Source organism: Mesoplodon densirostris, chromosome 3, assembly GCF_025265405.1.
Source record: "Mesoplodon densirostris isolate mMesDen1 chromosome 3, mMesDen1 primary haplotype, whole genome shotgun sequence".
Classification (NCBI taxonomy): Eukaryota; Metazoa; Chordata; class Mammalia; order Artiodactyla; family Ziphiidae; genus Mesoplodon; species Mesoplodon densirostris.
Window position 1 is genome coordinate 139,167,210 of NC_082663.1, and position 13,986 is coordinate 139,181,195.

At 47.3% G+C, this 13,986-nt stretch overlaps 1 protein-coding gene across 1 annotated transcript; it reads left to right on the forward strand.

The window, feature by feature from the left end:
- Positions 1–1,957: 1,957 nt before the first annotated feature.
- Positions 1,958–2,893, forward strand: LOC132485572 (olfactory receptor 1I1; the record flags this gene model as incomplete). The annotated part of the gene is given in 4 exon segments (XM_060092110.1): positions 1,958–2,218; positions 2,221–2,713; positions 2,716–2,751; positions 2,754–2,893. Coding segments are annotated over 4 exon segments (930 nt in total), but the record flags the coding sequence as incomplete, so codon positions are not given.
- Positions 2,894–13,986: the final 11,093 nt, after the last annotated feature.

Consider the following 13,986-nt stretch of genomic DNA (forward strand, 5'->3'; position numbering starts at 1 on the left):
AAAAAAAAAAAAAAAGAAAAAAAAATGGCAAATGCAACTGGCTTTGATGGTCTTGTATGAATGCAACAAAGATTTGCTTTCTCTAGACTTTTGATATGAAGCCTCTAAGCCCCAATAAATAATGGGGACTTTCCAAATAGATGGGGAAATAAAACTAGGATCAAATCCATTAGCAACTGAAAATGGGTGAATGAGAATAGTATCAAACATGCCTATGTGTTTGCATTTCTTTACACCTTGTTCTCTCATGTTCATTTCTTTAGTCGATATTTTCATATCAGTTCATGTCAGCATGTTATTTTACAAACTGGCTTTTCTGCATCATATTAACTCCAGGAATACACATATAGCACATTCTGCTTTCCATCAAGTAGGCATTTGATCACGCCTTTCTCGTTGTTATGGAAACAGCTTATCTTTGAATAGTCCGTGTTGGGTCTGACACTTTTTATTTTGAATAAAATTTTTGAACAGCTGTTTGACATGATATACACAACAGTGTCTATTTTACTGAGGGTGCAAAACTGTTTCATTTGGCAGTGACAGTTTGTCTAGAACATAGGAAAATATAAAATTTCTTGTCCTGCGAAGCTACTGCTGAGAGCAAATATACTTCCAAAACGCCATTAGCTTTAAATCTCCAGATATTCTTTTCTTACTGTAAAGCTCTCTTTAAAACTTTTACTTATGGGGCTTCCCTGGTGGCTCAGTGGTTGAGAGTCTGCCTGCCGATGCAAGGGACACGGGTTCGTGCCCCGGTCCGGGAAGATCCCACGTGCCGTGGAGCGGCTGGGCCCGTGAGCCATGGCCGCTGGGCCTGCGCATCCGGAGCCTGTGTGCCGCAACGGGAGAGGCCACAGCAGTGAGAGGCCCGCGTACCACAAAACAAACAAACAAACAAACAAAAAACTTCTACTTATAGTCTTCCCTGGTGGCGCAGTGGTTAAGAATCTGCCTGCCAATGCAGGAGACACGGGTTCAATCCCTGGTCCGGGAAGATCCCACATGCCACGAAGCAAGTAAGCCTTTGTGCCACAACTACTGAGCCTGTGCTCTAGAGCCCACGAGACACAACTGCTGAGCCCACGTGCCACAACTACTGAAGCCCATGCACCTAGAGCCCGTGCTCCACAACAAGAGAAGCTACTTCAATGAGAAGCACATGCACCACAATGAAGAGTAGCCCCCACTCACCACAACTAGAGAAAGCCCGCATGCAGCAACGAAGACCAAACACAGCCAAAAATAAATAAATAAAAATAATAAAACTTCCACTTAACCAGCTTTCTGGGTTCACCCAACATCTCTGTTTCCCCTGAAAATATACTGAATGCTGTCCCAGTATGCTGAATTCTTGAGGCCAGAAGGCTACTCACTAGCCAGCTGAAACATTCCTGCTCAGTTGAGTTATTTTAAATAATCCCCAACCTGATTGTGCTGATTGTAGTTGCTGCTGCAATTATATTGTTTAAATACTACCATATAAATTAACAAACTACAAGAGAGAGGAGGAAGGAAGGAAGGAAGGAGGAAGAAAGGAAGGAAGGAAGGGAGGGAGGGAGGAAGGAAGGAAGGAAGGAAGGGAGGGAGGGAGGAAGGAAGGAAGGAAGGAAGGGAGGAAGGAAGGAAAGAAGGAAGGAAGGAAGGAACGAAGGGGAGAAGGAAGGAAGGAAGGAGGAAGGAAAGAAAGAAGGAAGGAAGGACGGAAGGAGGAAGGAAGGAAGGAGGAAGGAAGGAAGGAAGGAAGGAGGAAGGAGGAAGGACATGGATGGTTTTGTGTGGGGAAACAGAAATCCACAGAAGGGAGCTGTAAGGATTCCATGAGTTTTCACAGAACCTGCGGGTCTGTAGGGAGCTGAGACTGGAACTCCATCTCTGACTCCCAGCTTTATGTCTCTTCCCTCTCCCCTTTTATCTTTCACAGTAGACACAGACTGTCCATGGAAGCAGAAACTGAACAGCAGTCTCAGAATTCCTCCTCCTGGGACTCTCGGAAAAGTCAGAGCATCAGATCTTCCTCTGGGCTGTTCCTCTCATGTACCTGGTCACCGTCTTTGGAAACCTGCTCATCATCCTGGCCAACACCACAGACACCCACCTCCACACACCCATGTACTTCTTCCTCTCCAACCTGTGCCTGGTCAACATCTTCTTGTCTTCCACCACCGTCCCCAAGATGCTGGTGAACCTCTGGACTCAGAGCCAAGCCATCCCCTTTGTATGCCTTGCCCAGATGTATGCTGTCTTGCCCAGATGTATGCCTTCCACCTGTTCGGGAGCATAGACAGCTTCCTCCTGGCCGTGATGGCCATTGATAGGCTCATGGCCATTGTCCACCCTCTGTTCTACTTGGCCATTATGAGCCCCCGTGTGTGCGGGCTGCTGGTGGGGGAGCCGTGGCTGATCACCAACCTCCAGTCCCTTGTGCACACCTGCCTCATGGCCCAACTGACCTTCTGTGCCAGCTCTGAAATGCCCCACTTCTTCTGCGACCTCATACCCCTGCCGAAGCTCTCCAGCTCAGGCACACGCACCAACGAGTTGCTGATCTTTCCTTTCGGCATCATCTTGGGCATCAGCTCCCTCGCATGCATCCTCTTCTCTTATACTTCCATTTTCCAAGCAGTCTTCAAGAGCCTTTCTACTCAGGTCAAATGGAAAGCCTTCTCCACTTGCAGCTCACACCTCACCGTGGTGTCACTATACTATGGCACCATTTCACTGTGTACCTGCAGCCTGCATCTCCCACTCCTCCCAGAAGGACAAGGCGGTTGCCCTGATGTGTTGGGTGGTCATCCCCATGCTGAATCTCTTTATCTACAGCCTAAGGAACAAGGACATGAAGGCAGCCCTGAGGAAGCTGATCGGCAAAGTAGCCCCCTCTCAGTCCTAGGGCAGAATAGTTGTTCGGCACCTACCATGTTCCAGGACCACTGTTCAGTGCCTGGGACACAGGGATACATCCCATCTCTGCCCTCAAGGCATTCAGAGTCTGGTGGGGGTTACAGACCTGTCAATAAATAATCACAGAGCAACTTAGTAAATGTGTCATATGAGATGAATGAAGTGCTACCGGAAGGGAATGTGCATTTTCCCCATGGTTTATCTTCCCCCAAAGATCAGAGTAGCAGAGAAGACTTTGAAGTAACCTTAAATTTTCTAGAGTATCAGGCTTATAGTATTGCTACATGGATAATCCTAGTGACATGAAAGATTAGCTACACTCATTTTAATATTGATAAAGACAATGTGTATTGGCCACAGGTATTACATCACTGTGCTTCCTAAGTGACTTGGGGGAGGACTTTGAGAGGATCTGTTGAGATTAGCTCACTTGCTATTGGATCCAGCAGCCACCAGCCTCAGTCTCTCAGGGGGCCTTGTGGTCCTGACTTTGCATGGGGATAATTGGCATAAAAACAGCCACCCCATTTCCCGGATTGGGACATAGAAGATGCTGGCATTTGGATCATGGGTATTGTGATTCAACAGCCTGGCACTGGACCCTGGAGTCTGCATCCTTAACAAGCTCTCCAGGTGGTCCTGAAGCAGGGAGTGCACAGAGCACAGTGGGAGGACACTGGCCATGGATTAGCTCCATAGTCCGTGTGTTTCCTGTGATGTCCATCACCTGACTCCAAACCCAATACGATTCTACCAGTGCTATCAGCAACCAGTGTATGGAGTGGCCTGGAACTCATGGAGAGTTAGTGGTAGGGGTTGAATTGGGTCCTCCAAAAGAGATAGGTCGATGTCTAACCTCTAGTACCTCAGAATGTGACCTTATCTGGAAATAGGGTCTTTACTGAGGTGATCAAAGTAAAATGAGGTCATTAGGGTAGGTTCTAATCCAATATGACTGGTGTCCCTATAAAAAGGGAGAATTTGGACACAGACATGCACCTAGAGAGAATACCATCTGAAGATGGAGGCAGAGATCAAGTTGATGCTTCTACAAGCCGAGGAACACCAAAGGTTGCCAGCAAACCACCAGCAGCTAGGGGAGAGGCAAGGAACAGACTCTCCCTCACAGTTCCCAGAAGGAACCAACTCTGCTGACAACTTTGATGTGAGTCTTCTGGCCTCTAGAACTTTAAGAAAATAAATTTCTGTTGTTTAAGCCATGCAGTTTGTGGTAATTTGCTATGGCAGCCCTAACAAACTAATACAGTTTGTTTAGGAAGGGCCAGCATCATGCAAAGACCATGCCCAGATATATCATCTCAAGTCCATGACTACCCTGTGTTCTGGTTACGGGAGTTGTGCTACAACTGGAGAAAAAGCTGAAGGATTCAAGCTGCATGGATTCAATATCTGGGTCTCAGAATAACGACAATAATGACATCGACAGCTGAGATTTATTGTGTGCCCTGTAGAGGACTAAGCCCTTTATATACATTACCTCATTAAATTTTAAACAAAACCCCTACAAGGTAGGTAATCTAACTCCTTATTTTGCAGATGAAGAAACTGAGGCTTGAAAAGTGAAGCTGCTAATAAGCCATAGCGAAGATTCAGAGGACCCATCCCATAGCCCCAGGTCTTAATGACACACGATATTGTCTAGAACTCGGTGCCTAAAGCAGGGGTTTGTAAACTACAGTCCATGGGCCAAATCCATCCAACAGACTGTTTTTTGTATGGCCTGCAAGTTAAAAATGGTTTTTACATTTTTAAGTGGTTGGTAAAAAATTTTTTTTTATTTTTTTTTTTGGCCGTGCCACACGGCATACAGGATCCCAGTTCCCTGACCAGGGATCGAACCCGTGCCCATTGCAGTAGAAGCGTGGATTCTTAACCACTGGACAGCCAGGAAAGTCCTGGAAATTTTTTTAAAGTAAGACTATTTCGTGACAGATTGAAATTATATAAAATACAAATTTTAGAACCCATAAATAAAGTTTTATGGGAACACAGCAACGCCCATTAGTTTATGTATCATATATGACTGTTTTCAAGCTACAAGGCAGAGTTGGGTAGTCTTGACAGAGACCCTATAATGTGCAAAATCTAAAATATTTACTATCTGGCCCTTTACAGAAGGATTTGCTGACCTCTTTTCTATAGACAAGCTAAAGCCGGGCTTCTCTGGTGGCGTAGTGGTTGAGAATCTGCCTGCCAATTCAGGGGACACGGGTTCGAGCCCTGGTCTGGGAAGATCCCACATGCCGCGGAGCAACTGGGCCCATGAGCCACAACTGCTGAGCCTGCGCGTGTGCAGCCTGTGCTCTGCAACAAGAGAGGCCGCGACAGTGAGAGGCCGCGCACCGCGATGAAGAGTGGCCCCCGCTTGCCGCAACTGGAGAAAGCCCACGCACAGAAATGAAGACCCAACACAGTCAAAAAAAAAGTAAAAAAAAAAAGTAAAGCCTGATACTCAAAGTTGTCCATGAATCAGAGGCATCAATGTTATTGGGAGTTTGCTAGAAATGAAGACTCAGACGTCATACCAGACCACTAAATCGTAATTTTAACAACCCCAGGGGAGTTACATGAGCCTTAATGTTTGAGGATCACTGGGATAGATGGGGGATGGAGGGAAGCTGTAGAGATTTGGAACTTGAATAGGCCATCTGTTCAGAAATATGAGCGAACCATATCTGGGGCATTTTTCCATGGGCATCTTCCATTTTTCCCTGCCCTAGACAGGGTCCTGGAGAGGATGATGGTTCATGTCAAATGCTTTGAAAGAACTGCAGCTACAGTTGGAGTAAATGGCCATCAGGTGGCGATAGTGCCATTTCACAAAATGGATTAAAAGCTGCTCTTTTTCAGAAACACAGATCCTGGCTGTGGACTGGCCCAGTTCCACCCACCTCCGGTGTAATCATCCCCTGGGAGCAAACAGCATGTGCAACGTTCTCTTGGTGGGACAGGGCCCACAGTGAGGGGAGAGTGAGTATGCAGGGAGCTGTGGTCAGACCTCACCACAGGGATTGGACAAAGGGCAGAGGGGACAATGATAAGGGTTAAGCAGATGTATGGGAGGGCAGGTGCTTCAGAGCAAGCCTGCTGCTAAGTTATACCATGGGTTAGGGATGAGCAAACTTTTTCTGTAAAGGACCAGAGAGTAAATATCAGCTTTATGGGACATACAGTCTCTGTTGCAATGACAACTCAGCTCTGAGGCTATAGCGAGGAAGCCACGGTAGAGAGTACATTGAGGAAGGTGCGTGGCTGAGCACCCATGAAACCTTATTGACACTGAAACTTGGATCTCATATTATTTTACATGTCACAAAATATAGTACTTCTTTTAACCATTGCATTGAAAAATGTATTAAAGTCATCAAAATGATGCAGAAAGATTCTCAAATAATATTTACCTTCTGTGTATTCCTCTTCCCCAAATTGTAGCAATAAAATATAGCATGTAGGGTGTTTCGTTTTGTTTGTTTTAAAGAAAGTAAAACATATTGTAGAAATGGATCTGGCTGTTTGGGCTTTAGTGACAGGTATTTGTCGACTCCTTTTCTCCCCTCCCCTCCCCCACCCCAGAAACCCTCCTAATATGGCTGGCTATCTTGCAACAGGTGCTCCCAAAGATAACAACTACCAAAATATCTTGACTTCATCTCACAAAGAGGAAATCGGGAAGAAGGTTCCACCTTCTGTATCAACTGTCTAGGTTCCACGATTACAGAAAAACCCTAGTTAATTTGCATCCCAGAAAACCCTGTCTAAAATCTGCCGTCTAATGTGGACTTTCTAAAATTATGTATCACTGGACATGTTAATCCTATGGTTATCACTAAGTCTTCCTTCATGGGCACTAGGTTTGAAAGTCTTAATTACAAAACAAAATTATCAAAAGTAGCATGAAATTTGGTTCATGAACTGTAGTCTTTTGTTTTCAACCATTTAAAAAATTTAAAAACCATTCATAGCTCAAGAGCCAGATTTGGCCCTCAGACCCTAGTTTGCAAACCCTTGTATAGACAGATGCGAGTGACAAGCAGCAGGGAGACCAAAAGGGACTAAAAAGTGAGAGGTGAGGCAAGCTGAATCCCAGTATCAGAAAAGGAAGGGATAAACAAAGATGGTGCCACAGGACCTTTGTATATGCTGCTCCTGTCTCTCCACTCCCACCCTGAGTTAATGCCTCCCCAGTTTTGAGATTTCAATGAAAACCCCACTTTAAGGAAACCTCCCCTCACCCCCTTCCTATCCCAGCTACATCAGGTGCTCATTATCCCCTCATTCTCCTCACCATATCAATGATTTTTACATTCATTTGTGTGACTCTTTGATGAATGTCTATTTCATCCACTTAACTGTGAGCTGAGAGCCAGGGAGCCATAGCTTCATGGTTCACAGGGCTCAGCAGCCACTCAAAATTTACTTGTTGAGTGAATTAATGAATGAATGAATGAACAAATGGATGGATGGGAGGATGGATGGATGGATGGATGGATGGATGGATGGATGGATGGAAAGGTAATGTGATGGCAAGACTCTAGGATGCCACATGAGGTGGTCAGGTAGGCTGGGTTGGAACAGAGATGTCTAGCAGTCAATGATAAATTGCTGCAGTTGCAATGTAAACTTCCCCTCCACTCTCCCAAACTTCAGTAAAACCCATTCCACACCCAGGGGCCTTGGTGAGTGGGTTTCTGATGAAATCAAGGAGAGGAGTAAGTGCCTCATCCTATAGACCAGGAACATTGAGCTTACAGTGAAACTATTTAATTCAGCAACAACAGATCATGAGAAAATAATCATCTAGAGATCTGCCAAAATCTCAGCAAAGATGTTGGAAGAGGTTTGAGCCAATCTTATCTATATCTGAAGGAGCAGAATGACCCTGGACAGTATGAAAGTACAATAACATTTCTTTCTCTCCATATGGGATTTTATTTGGTATTTAAAGCAGTTTTAGAGATTCATATACTGAGGATCATAGAGGGAAAGTGACTGTCCCAAGGTCACATGCTGGATTAGGGTGGGGTGGGGAGAATTTCCAATCCAGCCTGGTATGACCCTAAAACCTGATCCCTCCCTCCACCATGATGCTGGATGGCCTCTGAGGTGGGTGACTTTCCCAAGATCATGCTGCAGCTTGGAACAGTTCAAGTTGTGCTCATGTGGGGTTCTGGGGGACAAAACGTACCACCAGAGTGGGTAGAAAGCCACTTCCAACAAGACATGAGGAAGGATTCAGTAAGGCTTGAGCCCAAGGTCCTGGAAAGGGAGCTCCTACTTCCAAATGTACATTTGCCAGAGGTTTGGGGAGTCACTTCCTTCTCTATGAATCTATGTAGTGGGAGGTCCCCAAGATGACACTCAGGTTCAATGATTCACTAGAAGGACTCACAGAACTCAGCAAAGTTGTTGTAGTCATGGTTTATTTTTATTTTTATTTACTTATTTATTTATTTTTTGTGTGTGGTATGCGGGCCTCTCACTGTTGTGGCCTCTCCCATTGCGGAGCACAGGCTCTGGACGCACAGGCTCAGCGGCCATGGCTCACGGGCTTAGCCGCTCCGCGGCATGTGGGATCTTCCCCGACTGGGGCACGAACCCGTGTCCCCTGCATCGGCAGGTGGACTCTCAACCACTGTGCCACCAGGGAAGCCCTATATTCATGATTTATTACAGGGAAAGGATACAGATTAAAATCAGCGAAGGTAAAAGGCACACGGAGCAGGGTCCAAGAGAGACCAGGCACAAGCTTCCAGTTGTCCCTCCCTGTGGTATCACGTGGACAGTGCTTAATTCTCCCAGCAATAATGTGTGACAACACACATGGTGTACTGCCAACCAGGGTAGCTCCCTTGAGTCTTGGTGCCCAGGATTTTCACTAGGGGTTGGTCACTGTTTTAGTTTCCTAGGGCTGCCATAACAACACACCACAGACTAGGTGGCTTTAACAACAGAAATTTATTTTCTCACAGTTCTGGAGGCTGGAAGTGTAAGATCCAGGTGTCATAGATGGTCATCTTCTCCCTCTCTCTTCCCCTCATCTTCCCTCTGTGTGCACACATGTCTGTGTCCAAATTTCTTCTTCTTAGGAAGGCAGTCATATTGGATTAGAGTAAAGACTTCATTTTTATTTAATCACATGTTTAAAGACTCTATCTCTGGGACTTCCCTGGTAGTGCAGTGGTTAAGAATCTGCCTGCCAATGCAGGGTACATGGGTTCAATCCCTGGTCTGGGAAGATCCCACATGCCATGGAGCAACAAAGCCCATGTGCCACAACTACTGAGTCTGCGCTCTAGAGCCCGCGAGACACAACTACTTGAAGCCCATGTGCTGCAACTACTGAAGCCCACGTGCCTAGAACCTGTGCTCCGCAACAAGAGAAGCCATCACAATGAGAAGCCCGCACACCGCAACAAAGAGTAACCCCTGCTCACTGCAACTAGAGAAAGCCCGTGTGCAGCAACAAAGACCCATTGCAGCAAAAAAAAATTTTTAATTTTTAAAAAGACTCTATCGGGCCTCCCTGGTGGCGCAGTGGTTGAGAGTCCGCCTGCCGATGCAGGGGATACGGGTTCGTGCCCCGGTCTGGGAGGATCCCATATGCCGCGGAGCGGCTGGGCCCGTGAGCCATGGCCGCTGGGCCTGCGCATCCGGAGCCTGCGCATCCGGAGCCTGTGCTCCGCAACGGGGGAGGCCACAGCGGTGAGAGGCCCGCATACCACAAAAAAAAAAAAAAAAAAAAAAAGACTCTATCTTCAAATACAGTCACAGTCTAAAGTACTGGGGGGTTAAGACTTCAACATATGAATTGGGAGGGGCACACAATCCAGCCCATAACAGCCACATAGACATGGCTGACCACCTACATGGCTCATCTTAGTTAGTCTCTGGCCCCTCCAGAGGTTAAACTGATACAGTGTGGCCCAAGGCCCCCGCTATAAATCTCACTGTTAGCATAAATTAACTGGCATGGCCCCCAGGTATACAAAGAGATTCTTACCAGGTAGGATACTCCAGAGGCTTACAGGCTACCTCCCAGGAGCCAGTCAAGGGCCAGACCTTTCTTTGGAATGTGCAGGAGAGCCCGAGACCTGGGAGGGAAGAGGGAGGAGCTAAAGAACGACACGGGGTCTCTGCCTGGTCCTGTCCACCCCAGGCTTCTTGTCCTCATTTGATCAGTCACTCTTATCCAGGTTGCCTCCTTACCTCTGGGACAACCAGCATCTGGGAGGCCCTGGTGGCCACACTAGCACCCCCAGGCCCTGCAAGCTGGTCACTAGGGCAGCTCTTGACATGGCTGCAGGTAGCTAATTGCCAAATGTGTGCCAGGGCCTGCGCAGAGGCCTTGCCAGCAAGAAAGCCCAGCAGAGCTAATAAAAGGGAGGTACTGTGTGTGCAACAGGGGGCCCTGCTGTACCTCAGCTTCAGCTCCACAGCTGTCTGGCAGGGCTTTTCCAAGGGCCATTGGGAGGCTCTGTCCAAGATATGCCGCCCCTCTGACTGCCTCCCAGGTGATACCACATCCTGCCTCAGGAAGATGCCTCATGGTAACTCAACCACCCTCTGTCCCTCTAGTTCCTCAATGCCACCACAGTGGACATCTCTGGGAAGCCACCTGTTCCCTGGTGCCTCTGAGGACGGACTCCCCACCAAGGAGGACTGTGCAGGCTGCAGCAATTGCCTCATCCTAGAAGATGACAGATACATGTGAGCCTCCAGTGTGGGGACAACTGGAATAAAAACAGGAGGTGGAGGAAACTCCCCATAACCAGCTCCATCTTCCATTTCCCAGGAATGGAGGACCCCCAGAGAGGTAGCAGATGGGGGAATTAGCCCACAGACACATGCCCCATTCCCAACACCTCCTATTCCCATAACCTTGATAATAGGGGGAGTTATTCTTCCCTTTGGATGAGTGAGGAAACTGAGGCCTAGAGAGAATGTCTTCATTTGGTGTCTCCCAGAAGCTGATCCTGAGATAAGTATTCAAGGGCAAGTAGTTTATTTGGAAAGTGATATAGGAGATGCTGAAAAGGAGGTGGAGAAGTGAGACAGGGAAGGGAAGGGAATCAGTAAAGAGTGCATTGATATGCAAGTTTCCACTGGGGGAAGCTGGAACTCAATCCCATGGGGACCTCTGAGAATCAGTGTGGAAAACACACCTTAGTCACCCCATACAAGGGGTGAGGAAGCTAGGGTACCTATCCATCAACTTCCATTGTCTGCCACAGAGGTGTAGGGCTCCACTCAAACCTGACCTACCCCCCTGCCTGCATTTCAACAGATCCCTGTATCTGCCAGGGGCTGATTTATCCATCAAGAATCATAAGCATAGCACATAAGCCAACAATGTGAATATTTGCAGGAAAGAAAACACATACACACACACTCCAAAATCCAAACAGCAACTAGTAAAATTCAGATGAATAATTGTACAAACTTCACAAAGTGTGAAATTTAGCATTCATAATCATTGTATACAGTTTGTAGATCATTTGTTCTCACTTATCAAGAATTTCTGATTGCTGAGAAAGAATCATTGCCAACTGTGAATTAAATGAGCTACATGCAGCCAAATAAATGCAACAGGAAAAGTACAGAAACCCTGCCAAAGGGTTTACCAAAAAAATAACAAATATTGATGTGACCTGTGAGCTTTCTTCAATCATCTGACATGACATGGGTGGGGCCAAGGACTGCTCTCACCCTTACATTGGTCTCCAGCTCCTCTGAGTTAGAGTACCCCAAAGGACACTAGTCCTACAGCCCTTCCCCTCAACTTGTGAAGAGGTGTTGTCTTGACCCCTGACCTCTCTCTCCACTGTCGGCAGTTGCCTCAAAGGCATCTGGGCAGGGATCTGATGGTGTGCACTCCACTCTCAACCTGACTCCTCCTAAACACACACATCCAAGAAAAATTAGGGACTTCCCTGGTGGTGCAGTGGTTAAGAATCTGCCTGCCAATGCAGGGGACACAGGTTTGAGCCCTGGTCCGGGAAGATCCACATGCCACAGGGCAACTAAGCCCGTGTGCCAGAACTACTGAGACTGCACTCTAGAGCCCATGAGCCACAGCTACTGAGCCTGCATGCCACAGCTACTGAAGCCTGCATGCCTAGAGCCTATGCTCCATAACAAGAGAAGTCACCGCAACGAGAAGCCTGTGCGCTGCAACAAAGAGTAGCCTCCACTCGCCACAACTAGAGAAAGCCCGCGTGCAGCAATGAAGACCCAACACAGCCAAAAATAAATACATTTATTTTTTAAAAATTTTAAGAAAAATTAACAGAGCCTGAGACCTGTGGGACACCATCAAACATATCAATATATGCATAACAGGAATCCCAGAAGGAGAGAAGAGAAAGGGACAGAAAGAATAGTTGAAGAAATAATGGCCCCACAATTTCCCAACATTGATGAAAGACATGAATCTACACGTCCAAGAATCTCAATGATCTCAAAGTAGGATAAGCACAGAGATCTGCACCAAGACATATTATCACCACACACACACACACAACCTCCTCTGTACAGGCCTCCATCACCTGGCACCTGATCTCCCACCTGAACATTCAGCAGTCAATAAGACAGACAAGTATTACCTGGTCAGCCCCAGTCTGAACAAGGAGACAGATAAACTAGCACAAATCATTGAACTATAAAGTTCAACCTGTGGCAAGTGTTAGAAGAAATGAAACACAGTGATGTAATAATGACTGGACAGTGGTAGGTGGTCAGGGAGGGGAGGGCTGCTTCAAATGAACTAGTGTTTTCCAGGCAGAGGGAACTGCAAGTGCAAAGGGACTGGGGCAGGAACAGTTTGATGTGAAGGAGAATCAGAGAGAAGGTCATGGTGGGCCATGAGGACAACAAAGGATATGAGGCCAGAAGTCTTGTGGTTGTATTTTATTTGTGGGAATCTGGATTTTATTTTAGGTGGGGTGAGCAGTTATGGGAAGACTGTTCAGCAGGGGTGTGCTATGATCTGATTTCAGGTTTTTAAGTCCACTCTGGGCACAGCATGGAGAATGGAATATAGGAGTGAGGCAGGTTAAATTTTCCAAAATGGCCACAATAATATCTCCCACCCCACATTCTCTTGCACAAAGAATGTTACAAGGTCACCTTGACACACCACCCATTGACAGAGGTGGAGTCTATGTTCCTTCCCCTCCAATCTGGTGCCAGAAGTAACACAGTGTGACATTCCAAGCTGGATCAGGAAAGGTAATGTAGCTTCTGCCTTGTTCATTTTTGAAGCCCTGGGTGGCTGTGTAAGAATCCCAACTACCCTGACTACTGACCTGCTAGGAGGAACCCAGTTCACACCAAGAGGCCTGTGGAGGTGCCCTAGACCACAGCCCCTGCAGAGGTCCCAGGCCACACCTGGCATCAACTGCAAGTGAACATGCCTCCAGATGACTCTGGCCCCTCATTTGTTGAGTCACCCCTAAGCCTCTAAGTCTTTCCAACTGAGGAGTAGAAACAATCAATGTCAGCCCTGCCCTGCCCCAATTCCTGACCCACAGCATCTGTGAGCATCATGAAACGGCTGTTTGGGATGGTTTGTTAAAGAGCAGTAGTAACTGGAATTTGGGGGAAAGGGGAGTGGAGAACTGGGTGGCGGAGGGAGGCACCAGAGGGCATCCGGGAAACTAAGGAAGAAGTGGTGTCATCAAAACGAGTGGTGCCAGGGCTTGCACCAGGCTGGAGCAGTGGATGGGAGGAAAGAGAAGGGATTTGTTCAGGATGCATTTTGGAAGTAAACCCCGGAGAACTTTCTGTATGCGATCACCAACGGAGGGTGGATAAGAGGAAAGACTAGGGCCCGCGACTGCTCCAAGATATTCAGAGTTGGAGCCCAGGAAGGTAGCACAGAGCCCCCGTTCCCTTCCCCTCCCGGCCCGGGCGACTGACTACATCTCCCAGCATCGCTCGCTCAGGCCGCGGGAAGGGAAAAAAAAAAAAAAAAAAAAAAAAAGAGTTTGGGCCAAGCATTCCCGGAATGTGCTTCCTGCTGGCGCGGGGCGGGGGGCGGGCGGGGAGGCCCGGGCGGGGCGG